The sequence below is a fragment of the Dasypus novemcinctus genome, chromosome 6, assembly GCF_030445035.2.
Source record: "Dasypus novemcinctus isolate mDasNov1 chromosome 6, mDasNov1.1.hap2, whole genome shotgun sequence".
NCBI classification, from domain to species: Eukaryota; Metazoa; Chordata; class Mammalia; order Cingulata; family Dasypodidae; genus Dasypus; species Dasypus novemcinctus.
The window spans coordinates 85,587,803-85,610,373 of NC_080678.1; the positions used below are offsets into that span (position 1 = coordinate 85,587,803).

The 22,571-nt window shown below is 41.7% G+C and overlaps 1 protein-coding gene across 2 annotated transcripts in view; it reads left to right on the top strand.

The window, feature by feature from the left end:
• Positions 1 to 19,335, top strand: part of LRMDA (leucine rich melanocyte differentiation associated) — a 1,093,305-nt gene extending 1,073,970 nt beyond the window's left edge. For both annotated transcript variants that reach the window (XM_071215878.1, XM_071215877.1), the window contains one exon: positions 16,367 to 19,335. In XM_071215878.1, the coding sequence (XP_071071979.1) occupies positions 16,367 to 16,446 (80 nt within the window). In that variant the 3' untranslated portion in view covers positions 16,447 to 19,335. The remainder of the gene's footprint in view (positions 1 to 16,366) is intronic.
• The last annotated feature ends 3,236 nt before the right edge of the window (positions 19,336 to 22,571 follow it).

A 22,571-nucleotide genomic window follows, 5' to 3' on the forward strand; every position in this document is an offset into this window, starting at 1 on the left:
AAAGATAACAGTAGAGGAAAAAATCTCTTCATCAGGAAATTCAGTGAAAAAGATTCCCAAGACATTGTCATGTATTACTGGTTATTTTTGGTGATTAAGAGAATTATTTGAAAACAAAGAAGTCTTTCATAAAGGTTCTAAAATACAAAAGATTTAATAACATTTACATCTGTGTATCAGCCATGTCTGCAATACAAGTCATGAATAACACATAAACCAGAGCAGGCAAAGAACAGAAGTGCTCACACATCATTTAAAATCCAACCCACCCCATCGTCAGTGGAATCAAATACACAGCAGGAGCAGTTCCAGTTGATACACACACAATATAGTCATTGAAAATGAAAACATATTAATTATGTTCCTTAAGGTTAGGAGAGGAATGGTGGGATTCGCTAAACCTGTCTAAGTTCTCTGTTGAAACTCTGTACCAAAAAAGTAAATCATGAGTTGCCTCTTTAATTTCTTTGAGAAGTTATGGAATTCACATTTAGATGACATGTCTTGTTTTACTGTTCATTTAATTCTGCGTTTGAAGTTCACTCCTGCCTGGTTATGGTGCTGGAAGCGGGGGGAAGTTGGTGTAGGAAGATGGATCCTTGTTCCAAGTGAGAAACTTGAAAAAACAGAAGTCATTATTGTTAAACAATAACATTTAAAACCCCAACAATACCTGCACAACCCCAGATAGTATATGTGGAAATTCATACTGCTTTAAGAACAGCTGTGCATTGCCTAAACCCTAAGCCATGCAGCGATATGTTTGAAAAAGAATGCAGAGAAAGCCATCCTAGTTTGGATTACCCATCTGAGGCCCAAATTTGGATTGCTACCTTTTAGATGTGTTCATTTGGTGCCCATGCATTTTCAGGGTTCTCCTAAGCTTTACATATATCCTGTCAGGGATTTTCAAACTCTTCCACAGGGTAGCCTCTGGTGCTCTAATGGAGAAGAACGAGCTGAGAGAGAGATGAACTTGATGATTTGATGTGGTGGGCCTTTGCTGTTTTGGTCTTCCCTAGTTAAGAGACTATTCAAATAATGTTCATCTCAGCATTTTTTGTTTATTTTGGCTTTGGTGCCTGCAACTTCCCTTCCCTCCTCTTCTCATGGTGATTGCCTCCCCTACTGTGTCTAGGCCTTCTTCTGATGGTGCCAGACTCTTGGCCCTGGTCCTGTATAGTGTAAAATGAGCTCCGTAAATGTCAGAGACCCTCTTCCTCCTCTTCCCCTATGTATTGCATTTCACTGTGAAATTTCAAGGACTTTCCAGTCCTCACTGCAGCAAAAGGTTAATAGTCATCTCTCTTTTATGTATTATAAATGCTCAATTCCTAAGGATAGTGTTTCAGGGCAAGTTGAGTGTAACTGCTAAATAATATAGTCATTCTCATTTTAAATGAGTAATACTTCCGTTGGTCCTGACGTCCGTGCGTGCGTGTGTACACGTGCTGGCAGGCATGGGTGAGGCGTCCACTGGGGGGAAGCCACAGCCATCCTCTAGGAGTTTGCACATTTACGCATTTGGGTTTTAAATGTGCTGCATCCTGGTTTCTTCGGCTCTACAGATTATGTATAATAGATGACCTGCATTTACAGGGATGTGTGCTATACAGATGTAAATGTTATTATAGCTTTTATATTTTATGTTCTTGTTGAAAGATCATTTTGTCTTTGAATAATATGGCTGTTCAATTTTTTTTTTGGAGGGGAGGGGGTTATCTTTAAAAGAGAATATGAAATGGATATTGCACATCATATATTTCTTAAAAGTAATTTGGAATTTTAGGGTCTGGGATTGGGGCTGACTGATACACTGCCGTGATGAGATATAACCCTTGGAAAATAACAGCACCAGCACATGCCTGCATCTGTCTAACCTCATAATTCACTTTCACATTGCATTATGGATGTCTGCGTTCAGTGAGTCTATCTTCCCTTTAGGTATTATTTCAGCCCTTTGAGATAATAAGGAAAGTTTAATTGCGTTGTTAATTGATTTTTTGCACAACATTATTACCTTGATTGATTGCAGAGTTGATGAAAATGTTAGACACAGGCAGCGTGGAGTATCAGCCCAGCAAGGAGTGGGAGCCTTGTGGAGAATAGATAACCTTGATGTTAAGAGCTATATCCTTCAGATATGTCTTCCCTTGACATATTGATGGCCCTTGAAAAGGGAAAAGCTGATTGTATGCAGAATGCAATCATTAAACCCACTTCAGCTTGCTGTTGATTAATTTGTTTTTTCCTGAAGGATCTAGTTATAGGGAAGGCCTCACTTGTACCACCGCAGCCATTTTCTAGACTCCGGAATGTGCTTAACCCTCTAGGTGAAGAGAAACAATGAGCCTGGTGTGGCCGAGACAGTGCACAGGGTGTGTACTTGACACTCGTGGGACATCCCTACCCTCGAGAGCACACTCTTCCCTGCATTATCGAGGTTGTGTTTCCCCCAAAATTACAAATTCATTCAAAAGGCCAAAGAGCCTTTTGCTGAGCCTTGGGGTAGGATGAAACAAACTTCAGGACGGCCACAAAATTTTATTTGCCAGGCTTCCAGGAGTTTCTGGAGAAGACACAATACTCAGGAGCTTTTATAGTACAATTGTATAAACTTGCTCCCATGATTGGAGAATTCTATTCTTACTGGTATATATATATATATGTATAAATGTGCTATAAGTGGGTATTGATGGGAGGGGGGATATTATTTTCTCAGTTACCTCTCTCCTTGGCCCTATATGACTCTTCCCTTGAAAAAATTTATTGATAGCTCTCATTGTTACTGCAGTGTCTAGAGCTGTCCTCTTGGTACCAAAACTCAGGTTGATTGGTCGGTTGGTTTATTGATTGATTGGACTTCTGCCCCGTTTTCTTCCCCTCAACCCATAAAACTTCATCACTGTAGTTGTATGACCGTGGACAGAGACACAGAGGGTCAGCCTTATAGGAAAAGGAGTTGGCTTTGCCAACTACAGAGGAATGGAAGCTCATCGATGTGCAGTAATTCTAGAGAGCCTCCATCTTCTAGGGGAAACAGGTATGGCTTTCCCCCACCCCTTCTCCCCAGCTTCTCTGCTTGTTCCTCATGGAACGTTCTGAATTATATTGCCCTTTCCTTCCTTTGTGGCTGTCCACATTATTCATTTAAACCAAATTTTAATTGTATGGAATTGTTGGTGGCCTAAGACTAACATTGTGTGCCTGGAGTCCCAAGCCCCTCTAGGAACAGTTGAGTGGCCTGCCTTCAGGGCAGAAGAGAAGCAGTTCATGAATCTCCCAGAACCAAAGAGCACCCTGTGGAGGAAATCTGCATTGTGGTCCAGGGCACAGTTTCTTCTCAGTCAGCCCCACCCCCTCCATTCTGAGGCTTTCTTCTCCTGAACTAACCACTGGCGCTCAGGGAGTCTAATATCCACTGTCTTGGCCCTCAATTATCGTAATGGCTTATAATGAGATTTTGGCCAAGTAGCAGGTAGCAGGTTATTACTTCCTGCTCAGCGTGGGCAATGTCTATGCTGTTAATTTGTGTTGCTGACTGTGCCTCAGAGCTGGGCATCAAACTGTCAGAGCCAGATGTATTCTATTAGGTGCGAGGCTCACATTGGCCCATGGGCAATTTTTTTTTCTTTTTTTTTTTTTCTAGTACGGATACATGTTAACTCACCACAGGGTGAATCCTGACAAATTCAAGCCAGCCAAACAAAAGAGGTAATATCCCAAACCATCCAAGTAGCATGTTCCAGGGAGAGGTAACACCTGGTACCACCCACTGCCAGCATGTCTCTGACCCAGACGGTTCCATCCATAAGCAAAAAAAAAAAAAAAAAACCCTCAATGTTGCTGGGGAGACTCTGGAGCCTTCATTAAGTTTTAATGAGCCTAACCCTAATGAAGGCCCATATAATATGCTCTTCTGTTTACTTTTTTTTTTTGGCCAAAAACAAAGACAAAGGTACAGAAGATTCAAACTGCCTTACAAACAGCTTTCTGCTATTAATTCTTATTTAACCTACAGTTTCTTGCATTAGCATTCATATACGTGCATACATATATATATAAATTCTTTTCAAAGCAGATTGGGGAGGGGAAGTTGAAGATTAAGAAATAATGAAAATATTTTGGCACCTGGCAATGGGATTTGTTGGTGCCTGAGAATTATGCTGTGCTGTCTGCAACAACAGACTTTGGGTTATTTTTTTGTTGTTGTGCAGACTCCTTTCAGTTAGATCATCTATCAGTGGATTCCTTTTGTTTCCAATTTAGGGTGTCCTGGAATTAGGAGAGATTATAGTAATATCAGTACAGAAAAAGTTTGTTTGGATTCTAATGAAGAGTGTATGGAGGCTAGACCAATGGGCCCAAGGAAGAGAGGGTCTTTCCTTAATTCTTGCAGGGTTAGAATTATGACAAATTAAGACCCAGTTGATACAGGGTCTGCTTAATTTTATTTGAGAGTCTCTTTTACAACTTGAATTTAAAAAAATAAAAAGCAACTTGTCTTTATTTTCAATGACTCTCACGAGAAGTTTCAGTCACAACTGTGGATGTTTTCTGCCTTTTGATGTGAGTTCTCTAGTAGGAACAGATCTGAAACTCAAAAGTGAATTTCTGCTTGAGAGCAAAGCTAAAATTCCTGCTCACACTCTGCAAGAGGACTCCCATTTCTCAGATTTGTTCATAGAAGATTGTCATTTTGGGGGAAAGTCTAAGAATTTTCTGGAAAATTTTTCTCAATGCTTTTTCTTATACTTCATAAATCATGTCTTGTAGGTTCAATTCCATTCTTCTTATCCACCAAAAAGCTTTTTTCCTACTGTTAATGTAATCTGAACATCACTAAATTTAAACTTTTTTTCCCCCAGTATTAAAGAGCTGGAGGAATTTTTTACAGTGTGTGTGTGAGACACAGATAGTTGTAGGTACAATTTGTTTTGAAAACCCCCATTCATCAAAACTCTCATTAGGATCCTCCAATTTTTTAAAATCTCTGACTGTGAGTGGTTTTGATTGATTTTATGAGAACATAAAGAATTATATTTTTAAAAACTGAAAATGGGAGAGGGAATTCTTTTAGGTTGTCTCGAAGTATTTTTTAAAGTGTGAATTTCCAACCTACAGCATCAGTATTACCTGAAACTTGAAAAATGCCTATTCTTGTCCTCACCTACTAAATCACAAAACTCTGCAGATGGGGCTCAGTAAACTGTGTTTTCACAGGCCCTGCAGGAGCTTCTGATACACGGTCATGTTGGAGAATCACTGCCCTAGGGACAACGCATGTAGTTCAACTTGTAAGTGTCCAGGAATGTATAGTAAATGCTGATGGTTAAAAGTAGTATCCTTTCATTTACTCCACAATAAAAGACCTATTGAGTACCTCCTATGCCCCAGGCCTGATGAGGCACAGATGAAAAGATGGCATATCCACTCTTTCTGAGCTCATCTAAACAGGAGATCCTAAGACTAAGAAATGCTCAATGAGCTGTCTTTGCACCCTAGCTAAATTTCATAACTATATTATCCTCACTACAAATATTCAAAGTAATTCTCAGTTGCAGTCGCTGTGATGTGCCTAGGAAAATAATGAAATTGACTTATGTTTTAAAGAGTATTTCATGTATGAGGGAAAATTCAGAAAGGTTTCTTGTTAACCAGGAGTTAAAAAGAAAATTTAATCAATTAGCTAGAACCCAACATTCCCCAAGAGGCTAGTCAATCACATAACTGTTATATTAGGAAAGTGTAAGGGAAGAAAGAGTGTGAGAGCCATTCTATACTTGTTTCACAAACCACTCCAGAGACCCCTCAGCTAAAATGTAGCATAAGACCTGGGCTCAGATCTAGTTCCCCCGCCCAGAAGTATTTTTATTCACTGCTTTTCCTGATTGAATCCACTTCTTTATTTTAATTCTATAAAATTCTAATATAAAATGCCATTCCCTAAAATTTCAAACCTTTATTGCCATTTAAAAATGAAATGGCATGTTTGAAATCCCTAAAAGCCCTTGAATGAGTACCTCCTCCCCCTAAACACAGGTGGTAATTTGTTGAACCAATCATGAAAATAGTCCCTGGACTGTATTCCAGAGACTAAAGAGGGTGGACCAAATAATGATGGTGCATCAACTTGAATTATTTTATTTTTATTTGAGCAGCTTCTGCCATTTCTTTCCGATTAATCTCAGGGTACTCTTAGAGGTAAGACAATGACTGTGAGGGTTGTGCAGGGAGGGCCTGCGAAGGAGGTAGCTGTGATTTGCATGGATGGAGATGGACACACATTTTGCACATGTTATTGATTCAGGATTGTATTTTTTTTTTGGTTTGTATTTGTTTTGTCTTTACTCTTTGCCTATTAAATGATGTTTGGCAATTCCATGGGGTTCGGTGACATATTTCTCTTTGCACATCTAAGAAATGCAGGGTTGTATCTTTGCTTATTCGTTTGCATGCTTCTTTACATTGCAGGTGATATGCAAAAACCCCCAACGTGTGAGCCAGGAAGATTATTTAGAGCAATTGATGGTAAAGAAAAGCAGTCCCTGAAATTGAGGCCAGAGGAATCCAAAAAATGGGGTACAGGAGAGAGGTTGCCTGGTAGTTCCATTCCCAGAAAGCCTTCTACACCGATTAAGCAAACATGGCGTATTGATCATTACCGAATCTATAATTGGTGGCCAAAAAGACACAGTGTGGTTTTAATGGCCCTCCCTGAATAGTTGCCTTCCTTTATTTATTTATTTTGAAGAAAGCTGCTGCTTTCCTAAATTCATGCTGCCCTCTCGTGGCGAAGCTACTGACTTCAGCGAGAAGGTGGAAAAAAATGTGGAGATAGTGGTAGGGTTTGTGGAGGTGGTTAAGAGGTGAATGACTTTTTTTCCTTTCTCCTATCTGATAGATTTCCGAGTTCCTCAGTCAAAAATTGAGAAAGGAAAATGGAGCCATACACCTCCGACCACTGTCCATTTTGACTGACAGCCTAGTTTAGGTGGCATCAATCAGACAGCCTCAGTGAAGGGTACTTTACAAATCTTGCCTGATCTGCATCCTGTCTGGACTTTCGCTTTGGAATCTAGCCCATCTCAAATCCATTAAGACCTACTTAGAATTCAGAGGAGGGGGGAGGGAAAACATGCTCTTACTAAACTGGCCTCCCAGAGCTGAAGTTTCTCTCAAAGAAAAAGTAGGTAAAAGTGGGCCTGAGTCAGGCTGTTGGAGATCTTTCAAAGTTCTCAGGGGACCCCTCCTTCCTGTGACCTGAACTAAATGGTGAATTTGAAATATACGCTGTAAAATCAGAATTCCTGATCATAACCCAAAGGCAGCACCCTATATTTCAGAGATCTCTTCGACAGGAAAGGTGCCCTTAGGGAAGCTACTTTGAAACTTGTCTTAGTTTGCCAGGGTTGCTAGGATAAATACCACACAATGGGTTGGCTTGAACAACAGGAATTTATCTGAAAGTTTCACATCCTACAAATCCTAAATCGAGGTCTTGGCATCCCCTACTTTCTCCTGTAGTCTGTAACATTCTGGTTCGGTCTTGCTGCAACCTTTGGCCTCCCTGGCTTGCATCTCTGCCTGCGCCACATGGTGATCTATCTCCTTGGTCTTCTCTGGTGGCTTTCTCTGACTGACTGCATCTGCCTTTCCTCTGCTTCTGAGGGCTCCAGTCATAGGGCTTAAGACTGACACATTAAATTTGGCCTTATCGAAAGAGGGTCTTCAAAGACCTTCTTCACAAATGAGTCCATACCATCAGGAACATGGATGAAGACTTGAACATGTCTTTTATGGGACATGTGATTCAATACCCAAAAACCTCATTTTCATCCTCTATAAAATAGCTTTCTTACCTCAAATGAAAACCTTTATAGTTTGTTTCAGCTCTAGAATTCTCTATTATTTTTAAGAAATATTTTTGAAGATAAGTTTATCATTCTGTTCATAAACTTACTGGGAAGTACAGTGTGGTAGTTTGAAGCTATATGTACCCCAGAAAAAGCATGTTCCTAAATCTAATCCATTTCTGTGAGTGTAAGCGTAAGTACGATCTTTTCATGAGGCTGTTAAAGCTTAGGTGTGACAGACCTCTTTTAGGATGGGTCTTCATCCTCTTTCTGGAATCCTTTATAAATGAAGTAAGTACAGAGAGAGAGAGAAAACCATAGAAGGAAGAAGCTGAAAGGAATTAAAACCTCGAAGAGAAGGGAAAGACCAGCAGACACTGCCGGTGCCTTGCCATCAGGCAGAGGAGCCAAGGATCGATAGCATCGCCTTGATGATGCTTTGATTTGGGCATTTTCTCAGCCTCAAACTGTAAGCTAATAAATTCCCATTGTTTAAGCCAACCCATTTCATGGTATCTGCTTTAAGCAGCCTAGGAAACTAAAACACACAGAAAATAATAAAGCATTCTTATAGGAGTATGGAAATAAATCATTGTTTAGGAAATCAGAGTGAAAACTCTTTCTGGCTTCATTATTGACTGGAAAAAAATGTAACCTGAGAAGAAAAAGTACAACTTGGATTGCTGAAAAAGATTAAACAGTTTACTGGGGGAGGGAGGCTGTTGGAACAAGGAAATATTTACTATGGAATTTGGCTCTTATCCCTACATATGCTATGTTTCAATAAAACAGGAACGTATATGAGAGATCAATCATTTTAGTGATGTTCAAAATTGAAGGAGTGAACCCCACCTCACACCTGGGATTCAGTCTTTGCCCTCCCCCAGCCCCTAACCCCAATATAAAAATTTAAGAAGCATCGCTATCCACAGGAAAGCATGTTGACTGTTTGCTTTTCCAGAATTCACATAATGGAAATACCTACTACCAGATGACTTTACTCAGTTAGTCTAATATTTCCTTGATGAGGAGAGGACCTTGACCCCTCAGGTCTGGTAGGGCCACAGCATCTGTGGGCAGAACAGGTCTCAAGGTGAGAACAACAGAGCTCATTCCTAAGGATCCAACCAACAGCGCAAATTTTTTTCTCAGACTTGGACCAGCTTTTCCATTTCCCACTAACACTGTGTGAGGGAAAAACCAGCCCTGCATTTTTTCCCCCTCTCCTCCATTTCTCATCTCATTTTCTTTTAAAATGACAAGCCTCACTTCAGCTGCCCAGGGAACCCACAGGTATTTTCCACTGGCTCTGGTTTATCACAGTCAGCTTGGCTGTCCACTCATCGGGACATCTGTTCAGCCTCTTCCTCCTGCCACCCCCGCCCCCTCAGTCCCCCCATCCAGGTGGCCCCCAAGGTTGACAAACACCTCAGCTTTGCCTTCCCATCACCCTTGGTACAGATTTTGCCAAGATTCTTTTCCTGTGGATTGGTTTCCTAGCACTTCCTTTACTTCCTTACAAACACACAGGTGAGACTTGACAAGGTCCAGCATTTGTCTAAGCAGACCCTATCATCTGTTCTCTCTCCATGGAATGTTTACCCTCCCTTCAGGCCTCACTGGCAGGGTCCATGCACTGGGACCACGTGCCCTCTTCTCAAAGGCTCTATGCTGCCTGGCATCTGTTCGGCTTTCTTGGGGCTTGACTGGATCCTGTCATGTACCTAGGTGATTCACACCATTTACTCCTTGTACAAAAAAATGAATAAAGCAAATAATTGTGTTCTAATTTATGATAAGCATTGCTAGGAGAAATAATCAGCCTAAATTTGACAGCAACTAAATCTGGACACACATAAAAATTTATAGATTAAAAACTGACCAAAGATTCATATCTTATTGGTAAGTTTGAAAACTGTACACATTCATTGGGGGGACAGGGGATGAGAGTTAACCTTAGTAGAAATAATTAAAATAAAAATGATGTGAACTAAAACTATACAAAATACAATTTGTTTTCTAAACTGAGACAGAAGACTCAATTCTTCTTGTCACAATTTAGATCCACAAAATTGTACTCAGGAAAATGTGACTTTGTAAAAATAATGACTTCAAAGAAACATTCAGGCAAATTTGATATTTGGCAAAAGCTGATTTGGGAATTAAACATTAATGTAAAATTTAGATGGAAAAGAATTGATCCCATTGGAAATAAATTCAATGAAATAGAAATGTGGTTTAACTTTGCATTTAAAAATTGATTAAGGAATTAAGTTGGCTAAATGGAGTTTGCTCTGAATAATTGTTTTCTTAAAGAAAAAAATGCCAGGTTAGTTTACATATTTACATTCACAAGCCTAAAGTCAAAACACCGTTGGGGTGAAAATGGTAGCATGCAAATGTCCACCCCTGCAAAATGTCAGGGTGAAGAGAGAAGGGCAGAATATCCCTCTCAGAGTTGTTCTGTATAGGAAAGGAGAAATGATCCTCGGTTGCTTATTTGAGAGGAGGTTAGCAAATACCCTTTGGCTTGCAAGGGGTGCAGACGTCAGTGCAGCATTTAGCAAGGACAGTGTGCTCACTGCCCTTACAAACATATGGGGCACTAGCAAGCATGGCTGCAACCAGGGCACCCCATTCCAACCCAGGATGCAGACCATCAACCAAAACTTCAGCCTGGAGCCACAGATTTTTGGGGAAGACTCACTATCTTTTCCACCTTCTCCACCCCACCCCACCCTTTGGGATAGAACAAGAGCCTTTCCCTACTTTACATCCAGCTTAAGGTATCTCAGATGGGCACAGAGGTGAAGGAAAAAACAAAACATCTGGAGTGGACGATGGCCTTTGTCCTCTTTCCGCTAAACTCCTATAGAGCAGCCCCTACCCTACCCTTAGGTCCTTTTAAAGACTCTCTTCTTTTCTTTTTGCCTTAGCATTTAAGTAGCTCACACTGAAAGACTATGTTCTGCTAGGGACCTGTAATTCTTCAGGCTCTGCTAAACCCTGTGTGATATCAACAGCAGAGCTGATAACACGTCTGAGCTGACCCTGGTATTGCTCCAGCCACTTCTGAAGATCATAAAACATGGGTGTTTATTCCCTTTCAGTTCCCAGTTTACTCACAGCCCACACATAACAAAGGCTGAGGAATGTGCTTTCTGGGGAATGTCCCTCTCCTGGTATGTTTACAGCTCTTAAGACCAGACGATAATGTTCAGTTCACGTCTCCCCTTCCAAGCCTTGTGATGTGCCTTTGTTTTTGTGGGAAAGTTCTGCATAAAAACAGCACTAGTATTTAGGAACTGAAGCTACTGCCCTCTGTTACTTTGCCTCCTTCTTCCCTAAGGTAAATATTTAATCTGTATGTATTTTTTAAGTATTTCAAAAATCTGTAATCGTGCCACAGGTATGATTATTCAACAATTGAAATTTCTAGCTTTTGGACTCTGTTTAAACTTTACATATGTAAGAATTATTAATTTATTCAACAAATATTTACTGCATATAAAGTACTGTTTTAGACACCAGGTATTAGGAATTGAATAGGAGAGGAGAGTATTGTAGGAGCAACATGTTTATAGGTATGTTCAGTGTCACACAGAAACATAGTTCTAGAAACTTCCATAATGGGCCAGAAATATTTGCCTGATGACTTTCCCTTTGTCACTGAGCCTGTCCACATTTTCCCAACACTGTCATGGCTTTTTGCAGAGGTCGGGGGAGAAGTCCAGTTCCTTCCTTTACTCATATACAGTAGAGAACAGAGTTCTGTGAAGAACCCCTGTCCCTGCCTCATCTGTTTCCTAATGCTTCTAAGTGACCAAACAGATCAAAATCCGTTTGTCTTTGTACAATGACTCACAAAATCTATGCAATAATAGCATTTTAAATGATCACTAAAATGATACCAAAATTAACATTAGTAATGATAATGTGATATTTTAATTTTAATTTCTCCCTAATTTACAAATCAGTACTTATTGGACTAATCTGTACTCTACCATCAAATAAGTTATCTTTGTATAGGCAAAGATTTTTTTTTTCTTTCACAACTAAAATATTAATGACAGACCAAATACTTATGATGGTTAGTCATTAGGTCATTGAATAGGACATAATGAGAATTAGGCTAATGAAGCTAGTGAGCCTTAGGTTAGTGAGTAGCACTTCCCAGCTCTCAGAGTACCAAGGACAGGTAGCAGGAAAGTATGAACCCAACAGAGCTCCTGTTCTGTCCAGATGATACTATGGCACTGTGGGCTGGAGGGGGTTCAAGATTTGACTTAGTCCAAATCAAAGTTGTGATGAACTAACAATGGGTTTTGCAACCAACATCAGGAAATATTAGCCATGCCATCCTTCTCTTCATAAGGGAAACATTTTAAAACATGAAATCACCCATTTCAAACTTAAAAACGGACCTCAGGGATGATTGGGCCACCTGCCCTCATTTTCCAAATGCCCCAAGGTCATAACTTAACCTAACTGGCAATATAGGCGCTCAGGCCAAAGCTGGAATAAAGAGGTCTCCCCTCCCCTACATGTACTAAGTGACTGTTCCACGGCAGTTGACAGTGTGAGGGTCCTCTGGGAGGCTGGGCGTCTCTGCAGTGTGTGTGAGGTTCATGTCCCAGGACGCCCGTAGGGTGTTCCCCAGGGATGCCCTGGTACGGCCAGCCCTGGCAGCCTTGCATCGAAGCAGAGGCTGATTCCCACCCCCACGTGCAGCCCCAAGGTCATAACTTAACCTGCCTAATTAGAATATACATTCCAGAGGGGGGAGACATTTAAAAGATAAAGGGCCTCTTTAAAAGAGATTCTTCCCAATACATTTTTTTCATAATTATAGTTTTAAGAGCTTATGGTGATGGGAAAGCTGGCTACTTAAGAAAAATTAGGAGTCTCATTTGGCAGGAGAGGATTCCCCGGGGGGACAGCACACTCATTTCTCAGAGCCCCACACAGACAGCTGCACGTCGGCCTGATGCACAGCAAGCCTGCTTCCCTTATGATGGCCAGGGCCAGATATTTTAATTAAAACCACTACATATGCCATTAAATGCGTTGTTCCCCCTTCCAATCCCAAGGCATTGTAGTTTGAGGAGTTACAAACAAGTGAATCCGTTGCAGATGTGCTTGGAAACCATCACCTACTGAGCCACGAGCAGCGGGTCCCCAAATTCCAGCCTCGGAGTGCCTCCCTGTCGAAATGCTCTTCGCAAGCATGCTCTTCTCTCTGTAATTTTCACAGTTTATGGCAGTTGCCGTGATGGGAAAAGCCTGGCCGTGGGGCGAGGCGCGGAGAGAGAAGCCCAGTCGCCTCCATTTATGAGCAGAGCCTATTATTTTACAAATACTCTCCATGATAAATAAAGTCCGATGAGCACACATGGGATGGTGCCCTTTTTTCCCCCTCTGGTGAATGCCTTTTATTTATTTTTCAACACTCCAGTCCCATATGGAGGGCAATCGCCTCCTGACTGTGAGCTCAGGCGGGAGTTTCAACAGAGGCAACACTTGCTTAATTTCAGCAATTGTAGGCTGCTCGAGTTCAAAAACTTCAGCCGGTATTACCCGTCCCTTGCCGGAGCCCGGGTCTCCCCAGGCCAGCGCCCGCAGCTGGGTTTCATTTTTGGATGCCACGCCATCCCCACGTCTTCCCAGGTTGCCTTTCCTTTAAGGATTTTTATTCGAGGTGACAGCTCCTCACACATGGGCCTTCGGATCCCCTCAAGTGGCCGAGGCATCGGTGGGGATGAATGTGCTCCTGCAAAATCCGAATTTGGATTGACGGAGGTTATCCCCTGACCCAGCCCCCCTGACAGGACACGGCTGCCAGGGGCTTGACAACCGCAGCGGGTCCTGCAACCAGGTCCCCGAGAAATTTTCCCCGGGAGTGGGAGGAGAAGACCCCAAGGGCTAGGGAGTGATGTCAGCTTTCCTTAGAGTGGCAGAGAGCCTTGGAATGTACTTGGCATTATATGGCACTGGTATCTCTGTCAGCATCTCTGTTTTCTGTCACCGCACACAATTCTGGGCCTGTCTGTAGTCCTGACAGCACAGAGACTAGCTCCACTCCCCACCACACAGCCCCTTTGTTTGAAGTCTGCCCTTTTGTCATTAATGCACTTGATGTCTATTTAAATCTGACGGTGAATGCGGTATCTGTTTTCCCGTCAAGAGGTCATTGACAATATTAATACCTCATGTCCTGGCCCCATTTTCCAAACGCTGACACCTAGCTGCCGTCTCCTGCGTTCATCACACAGCCGTCTCTCACCGGGATGTCTATAAACATTCTTGCTTCCAGGCCCAAAGAAACCAGGTAGGCCTTAAAAAAAGAACTTTAATCCATGCCGAACAGAAAGAAGGACCGGGGAGTGGCTCGCAAGCGTTTCACGTTCTGGCCGCATTCCAGAACCCTCCAGCCTGATTCCAGGATGGCACAGGCCATCCAGGTTGCACGTAGGCGATATTGGAAGTTGAAGTTTGTCATGGAGAGAGGCTGGAGACAAGAAATGAAGTCCCCGGCTGCACTGGAGAGTTTACCCCTGGTGGGTGGTATGTGTCTGTGTGTCTGCATGTTAGCTGACAGGCCTATCCATTTCTTTGTATAAAAATTCATGCTGTCTTGGTGCTGCAGAAGGAAATTAACATCCCCCGCCCCAGCCTTCCAGAATCTTGAGGGTTTATTTGAATCACTCAGATTTAAGGAAGCCCCTTGTGGATTTTCAGAAACATCAGAGACACACCCACCCCTGCCTGGAGGAGATGCTCCTCAGTGGAGTGGAGCCGGACTGGCCACACCTACAGGCAGGAATCCCAGCGCTGCTGACAATCTTAGTGTAACCCCTAGTGCTACATAATGCAGCATGACACGGGGACGAGCTCAGTGCCAAAGCTGAAAGAAAAACGTAGGCCCCAAGAAGGGCTTCACTGGGGTTTCTTCCAAGCCCAGTTTCCAGGCACCGTCCCAATACTGAAAACCCGAAACTGGGGACTGGGGGCCAAGGATAAAGCATGGCCAAGTGAGAAGAGTGGTCCATGAAGAACTTGGTCATGGAAACAAGCAGCAAGGGAGAACAATAAGTAATGAGAGTGAGCCCAAGACCAGGTCTGAGGCCCTGCAACTAAATCATCCTCTACCAAAATGTCAACTCATAGGGATTCTACAACCTCAGTAATTTTCAACTTTGTGCCAGTCTCCATCCAAACCTGTGAACCTCTGCCCTGTCCTTAAAAGATTCCCAAGTGAATCATTTCAAATCTTATTTAAGAACAAGTTTTAAAATTCTGAACTGTAGAAACATTTTTTTTTCCCATTGCAAAAATACTATTTAGAAATTCTGAAGCTAAGAATCTGGATAATTTTAAGTGCTGTTTTATCATGACGTAACAATAAATGGTGCTTTGTTGATTTCACACTATCAAACTGAAGGAAAAAATAATCAGAGGTTTAGGTAGCTATTTTCACAGGCAGGCTTATGGTTCATGAATTAATATCTTAAGGATATTTATTTTCTTTGGTTTTCTTCAGTTGTCTGGGTACACATTAGAGAACTTCTGTTAGTACTGAGTCAACTCTTTGGCTGAATTTTTAGTTGTTTTTTGTTTTTTTAACTAGAAGAATTTAAAAACTAGGTGGAAAAGGAAAAATGAGGTTATAAATATTTTCTTGGAAAACTTCATTTCTCCTTAACATCCAAGTTTTCACAATAGTCATGGCAGGTGATGTTTTATGGTATGGTTTTTTAGAATAAATAAGGAGTCAATTTAAAAGTTTGTCCATATCCCAGGGGTATTTTCATCATTAGATCCTATGACAATCTCTTCAAATGATAGGAAGTTGGTTAAATGAAGCAACAAAATTATTTAAAATTAAATTGAAGATAAAAATCCAATGCAATCCAATGTGAGAAGACCATTCCCCACAGGATGCAGCCATTTATCAATGCCCTCGGCTCTTGGTGTCTTCCATGTGACATTTTGACAACCCTACCACCCTTCCTTAAACATGCTGTATGTACTCGATGCCTTCTAGGATTTGGAAGGTATTCTCTGGAGGTTAACAAGATCAGTTCATGATAAGGAAATTAAAAATAGCCAGAAATCTGAGAAGATTGCTCCACCTCTTTTGCTTGGGTTGGGTCTTTAAACTCATTTTCCATTTTTAAAATTGCTACTGAGGGAACCTTGAGAGAAGGGTGCACTATATTTTGAGGAGTAACTGACCAAGCTAGTAAAGTCCCTAAAAGGCAGAAAAGACATCCTAAAGGAAATCTGTTATTCCTAGGAACCAAGAGCCTGTAGAATAAAATTCCATAGTGACATTTATTTGAATGTCAAATCTGAGGACAAAGAGGTAGAATCCTTCCCTTCTGGAACTTAATCCATTTTCTGCTGCCTGCTGGATCTGTGATTGCATTCCAATCCTGCTTTGCAGCATCTCTGTTTCACTGCCATTCTAGTTGTGCCACCTGTACTGATGTCTTGCCTTTTATTTGCAGGTGTTCTGGGGAAGTGTCACTATGTTTACTACGGAAAAAACTCGGAGGGCAACAGGTTTATCCGAGATGACCAGCTGTGAAGCCACATTCTGTATGCCTTAGCCTGTCTTCATGAGAATGGTATACAACAGGCAAACAAAAATAAAGAAAAAGCCTAAGAAAAAAATAACGGCCCAAATTGCATGTGTGTGTGAAGGCTGTGACTTCAGCTTGTGGTACCTTCTGCTGACTTGAACTGTCAACATCATCCTTCTGCCTTAGACTGAGTGGTCACATAGAGATTGACATGATTGCCCTTAAGCAGGTCTCATCCACCAGGGTGACAGGCAGTGGCGGCAAAGCACCAGGGCTGACAGGATGAACACCATGATGGATTGCCTGGTTTCTCTACTGCTCACAGGGGAGCAGAGGTCACACCTGGGGCCTCCTGAGCATGCTCAGTCGGCGCTAGTCAAGTGGGAGACACTCCTGTCTTCAGCTTGCCTATTGAGTAGAGATCTACTCTGATTCCATGATGCCGTGGGTTTATTTTCAGTGAAATAGTCACAGTTTCAAGGATGGCTACTCTGCCCTTTTCTCCTTCAGTCTCAATCTCTTCTATTTGACATCCACCTAGCTCCCCATTCCACTTCTTGTAGCATCTTTTTTGCAGGCAATGCATTTTGGTTTGCAGTTTTTCTGAAAACAGAAGGTGTTATTTCTCAGCCAGGTCATACATTTACAGCCAACATCATGTTGTTACAATCTCTGTATTGGAGTAAATAGCTTTCACTATATCCCAGACAACAAAAGCATGGATTTTTCCTGTTTCCTTCATTTCTAAACCCAGTTTTTGCCATCAATACTTTGCAATGTTAGGGATCTTTCCCAGCAAGAGGGTTTGGTCGCTCCTGGGGCCCTTTTTGTTTGTTTATTTGTTTGCTTAATCCATGCACACATCCAGCCATGCCAATGGCCATATTTGTGTTTGGGACTAGCTTGTTCCTTTGGGTGCTATTTAAAGGCAGTGAGGTGATGAAAGTGAGACTGCTAGGTCATGACGTTAAAAAACAAAGTGAAGACTGTAGGAAAATACCCACCAGATCAAACAGCTTTTATAGAAGGTACACACCCTTTGAATTTGTTCTCTTTCTCAGGCTCTGTTAGAAATGAAACCCATAGCTTGTGCAATGGTGCCAGCTGGTGCACCCTTGGCCATGTGTCAGCACTAATGTCACATGGGTCCCAAGCATGAGCACATTCACTGGGGAACCATAACTTCATTTAACTTACTGGTGCACCAGGAAAATCACTCTAGAAGGTATTTGAAGGACTGGTTGCTAGTGATGCAATAGCATTGACTTTGCTTCTTTTATTTAGACAAGTGTTCCTTGTCCTGCGTATCTCTGTTAATTTGAGGATGGCAAGGCCTGAAACAGTTTGCTCCCAGGGTTATAGATACCAAGTGACTAGAGAGTGGCTGTTGGAGAAGTCTCTGGGGACTCAGAGTCCCTGAGCTGCTAAAAAGAAACCTACTTTCTCAGCTCTTGTCCATGACATTGCCCCTGGCCTACTGAGTCAACAGAGTCCTTGAATGACACGCTTCGAGGCTGGCAGGAGTCTAGCTTGTCAACAAGTAATCAGTTGTTCAGACAAGTTTAGATTAAAGTCCTCAGAGCCATTAATGGTGAGAGGCTAGTGAATGTTTGCCTTTATCTCTCCAAAGGAGTTATAGCCAGGGTTGAGTACCTTTTTTCTGTTTGATCTAAAAAACAGCATGGGGATAATGCTTTAAATTAGCTGCATTAAGTCCCACCCTGGCTCTTTGCTTAGAAGCATCAACACATGTTAGGTACATGGCCTGTTATGGGCAGCCAGAGTTCTGTGCAAGGGCAGCTGGACTAGCCTGTCATATCCAATCCAGCAGCACATATATCCTTGTCTTTATAAAAGGCTTTAACCCTGCCTCAAACAATAAAAAAGCACTTGTGAACTGACCACAGAATTTTTCCATCTTTATTTTTCTTACTTGTTTACTTTTCTTAATGTCAGAACCATTTGTATCATGTCCAGGAATGTCTCCCTCAATGCAAGATTTGGAGGCAAAAAATAGTTTTGGAGTGAGTTATTGCCCACATTGCTTCCCTCTTTTTCAGCTGTTTATTTTCTTCCCAAATGGCATAATAACTTTAATTAAGATTAGGTCTAATTATAATTTACGTGAAGGCCACCACTACTGTATATTCGTCTTAATGATAGAATTATAGTGAGTTTGCTTCTCTTAAGAAGGGATGATGATAATGAATTAGTGCTGGATTGTTTACAATTCCACTGTTTGTTAAGCAAGGTTTGCTGTCCTAGAGCTTGACTTTGGTCTGAATTGGCAGGGGAAGTAAATGTGTTGCAGGTTCATCTTAAATCAGTGAGATCTTCCCAAGCCTTGTTTTTCAAAATAGAGAATTAGAAGAGCACAAGATACTTAGTTTTCTCTGTTTTCCAGGTAATAAATTCAGTCAACACAGAGACATGTTTTATACCCCCTTTCCCCTTTGATCTTTCTTCCTTTTACCCTTCTCTACTGAACTTTTTCTTCCAGGTAATAATGCCTGATTAGGGTCTTGCCTCCCCTGAGACTCTGCTCTGACTCCAGAGACCCATGGATGTGGGGAAAGTCATACAAAGCCAGGCGCGTGTCCTCTGTTGCCTCAGCCAAGTCAGGGTGACTGTCTTTTTTCTAAGTAACATAATTTTATAGAACAATTTGTTCCTTGAGGAATAATGTTTTAGATTGTGGGGAATCCTATTAAAAGTACAACTATTGGAATCATTTACTTGTACTTTTACCAGCCTTGCTCATAAACCCTCCATCTGTTTGTTGCTTTAAATAGAAGCACATTATAAGAGATTATCACTTGATCAGGCTGCGTGTCTGAGTGTTGTGTATTTTCACATACTCATGTATACTAAGGAATAAAAGAAAGCAAACTACAGACCCTGGATGAAAGGATTTTTTCTTTCTTTTTTTTTCCCCCTGCAGCAGAGACGTATCTTGCACATTTTCAAGGGAAAATGTCTTTCTTGCTGTTACTTAGAAATAACCTGGCTGTCTTTCTCTTCTTTGTTGATATGCAGATCAAAAACAACCCACAGGCTCATTTCATCAAAACAATAACAGTGTTCACTCCTCAGCGCCTCAGAACTTCGTCACTGCCTAAAGCCCAGGTGCACCAAGCAGGGCCCAGTGAGATTCTTCCATATTGTCCATCCATTGCAATTCCAATGTAACCTTTCACCATCTGTTTTTTTCCAATTTGTTTTCCAAGAAGCTTTCCATCATCACTTCATTCTGATCTCTCTAAGTTATCCAAATATCATGCTGGAAAGCCCTGTGGCTGAGACCCAGAAAAGGAAATGAACCCAAAGGAGCACAAATACATGTGGGTTTCTTGTTTTAGTGTGGTAACCAGACCATCAGTCCTGGCTGAACTACTGTATGTTCCTTCTAATAATGCAAACTCTTAAGCAGTTTAAAGAACATTAAAAGACATAGGGGAGTGGATGTGACTCAAACGGTTGAACAACTGCTTCCCATATAGGAGGTCCCAGGTCTGGTCCCTGGTACCCTCTAAAGGCGAATAAACAAACAACAAGCAAAACAGAAAAACTAACTCAGGGAAGCAGATGTGGCTCAGTGGTTGAGCATCAGCTTCCCACATACAAGGTCCTCAGCTCATTCCCCAGCCTTGGCACCTCAAAAAAAAAAAAAAAAACAAAAAAAAAAACACAATTACTTGTTCAACAATAGTATAATCCTAACTGTTAAATTTTCACTTGTCCATATGCAAAAGAATGAAAGTGGAATCCCACCTCACACCTTATACAAAAATTAACTCAAAATAAACCAGTAGTATTTATAAGAGTTAAAACTCTTAGTAGAAAACATAGGGAAGTATGTTGAGAACCTTTTAGTAGGCAGTGGATTCTTAGACTTTACATGAAAAGCATGAGCAACAAAAGAAAAAATAGATAAATGGGACCACCTCAAAATTAAAACTGTTGTGCATCAGAGGACTTTATAATGAAGGAAATAGGATGACCTATTCAATGGGAGAAACCATATATCCAATAAAGGTTTAATATCCAGAAGACATAAAGAACTCCTACAACTCAGCAACAGAAAGACAAACAATTTAATTAAAAAATGGGCAAAGGAGGAGATCCAAGATGGCAGAGTAGGGAATGGCTGGTTGCACTCCTCCTCTAGAAGATGCAGGAAGGCAGGCAGGCTTGTGAGGAAAAGGGGGAAGCTGCATGGTTACAGGGATGACCAGAGAGGGTGGCTGGAGAAGAGGGGTCCCAATGGGCACAAGGAGAGAGTGGAGCCCCAGGGAGAGCCAGCGGGAGACAGGGTGCCCAGCCGGACACTGGGTGAGCAGAAGGCTATGGGGCACTCAAGGCAGAATAGGGGTGCCAAGATGGGCACTGGAGGAGTGGCCCACAGCAAGGCCATCAGCCAGAGACTAGAGAAAGGCCCATTTATTTATTTTCTAATTTATTTTCTTTTCTGCCTTTCCTCACCCAGGTGGGCCACGGAGTGATTGATTGATAGGTATGGGTGGCTGACTAGAAGGAGCCCAGACAGTTGCCAGTGGCCTGAGAGGGAAGTCCTCCTTTTTTCCCCTCTTCTTTCTTTCTACTTTCCTCCTTCCTCATCAAGGTACTTGCAGAAAGGCAGGCTGTGGGAGGATTAATTGGCAGGCACAAGCAGCCAACTGGGAGGAGCCTTAGGGGACCTGAGAGGAAGGCCCTCTTCTTTTTTTTTTTGTTTTTTTTTTAATCTTTCTCTTTCTCTTCTCTTCCTTTTATTCTTTTACTAATTATTCCTTTTTCTTTTTACTTCATTTTTTGCCTTTTTCTTGTTTTTCTTTTTCTATCTTTTCTATTTATTCTTTACATATATAGACATACTTTTCTTTCTTTTTTATTTTTATTTTTTACTTTTTTTTCTTTTCTCACTTAAACATTCAAAATATTTAGAATAGAGGAACCAAGTGTCAAAGAAGACCCTTAGCAAAAAGTCAAAACAACAACAACAAAAACCCTAGGAAAGAGAGAAACTGACCAACAGAATAAATCCATCAAGATAAACAGATGCCTAGACATCAGCAAAAAGTTACATGCCATACTAAGAAACAGGAAGATATGGCCCAGTCAAATGAACACATTAAAAAGCAGGAGGAGATGCAGAATGTGGAACTAATCAAAGATGTCCAAACAAATGTCATAAATCAATTCGATGAAATGAGGGAAGAGATAAAAGATATTAAGAAGACACTGGGTGAACATACAGAAGAAATTGCAAACATACATAAAAAAATAACAGATCTTATGGTAATGAAAGGCACAATGGGAGAAAAATACTGCCAGTGAATAATTCTGTATCCAGCAAAATCATCCTTTAAAAATGAGGGAGAGGCAGGGGGGTGGGCAGAGTAAAGAGCTCCAAGAGTCAGCTCATCTTACAGTGCAGTTAGTGCTTACCCAGAACTAGCTAAATTACCTGTCTGTGGGGTCCAGGAGACCAGAAGAACATCCTGAAACATCCTTGGACGAACAGGAGGAGGAGGCTGCCCATTTGCAGTGAAGATTCATGAGTGGAGCATTCCACATCACGGAGACCAGTGCCCATCCCCCATTGGCAGCACATGATGCCTCAGGAGCTATTCACTGGCTGGAGTTGGAAGCTCCATTTCCCAAAAATGGGGAAGGAAGAGACAGTCAGGCACCAATTTCAGCTACTGATAAGTAAATTTGACTGGCTGAAGTCCAATCCTAAGTACAGCAAAGTTTGATTCTGTCCAAGTCAGAAAGTGGACAGTAGCCTCCATTTTATCTCCACCCTAGGCATGAAGGGAAGTGGGGCTGATTGAAAATCACAGTGATGGTAGGGGACTGGCTTCTTTCCACTTAGATCAGATTGCTGCCCTAGCCTAGTCTCTAGCCCTGCCTCCAGCAGGGAAGAAGCTGTGAGGACCTGTACTAGTTTGTATTGGCAATGTAGTCACTGTGGGCCTGCACAGACTTTATTTTGGGGAACCCATGTGCTACATCCCACCTCCAATAGTACTGGAAGGGGTATTGTATTTTCTCAGCCTCTCAGCAACTGCAGTCACTTCTGGACCACACAGATCACTCCTGGGGCTCCATTCAGCCAATGACAGGGCAC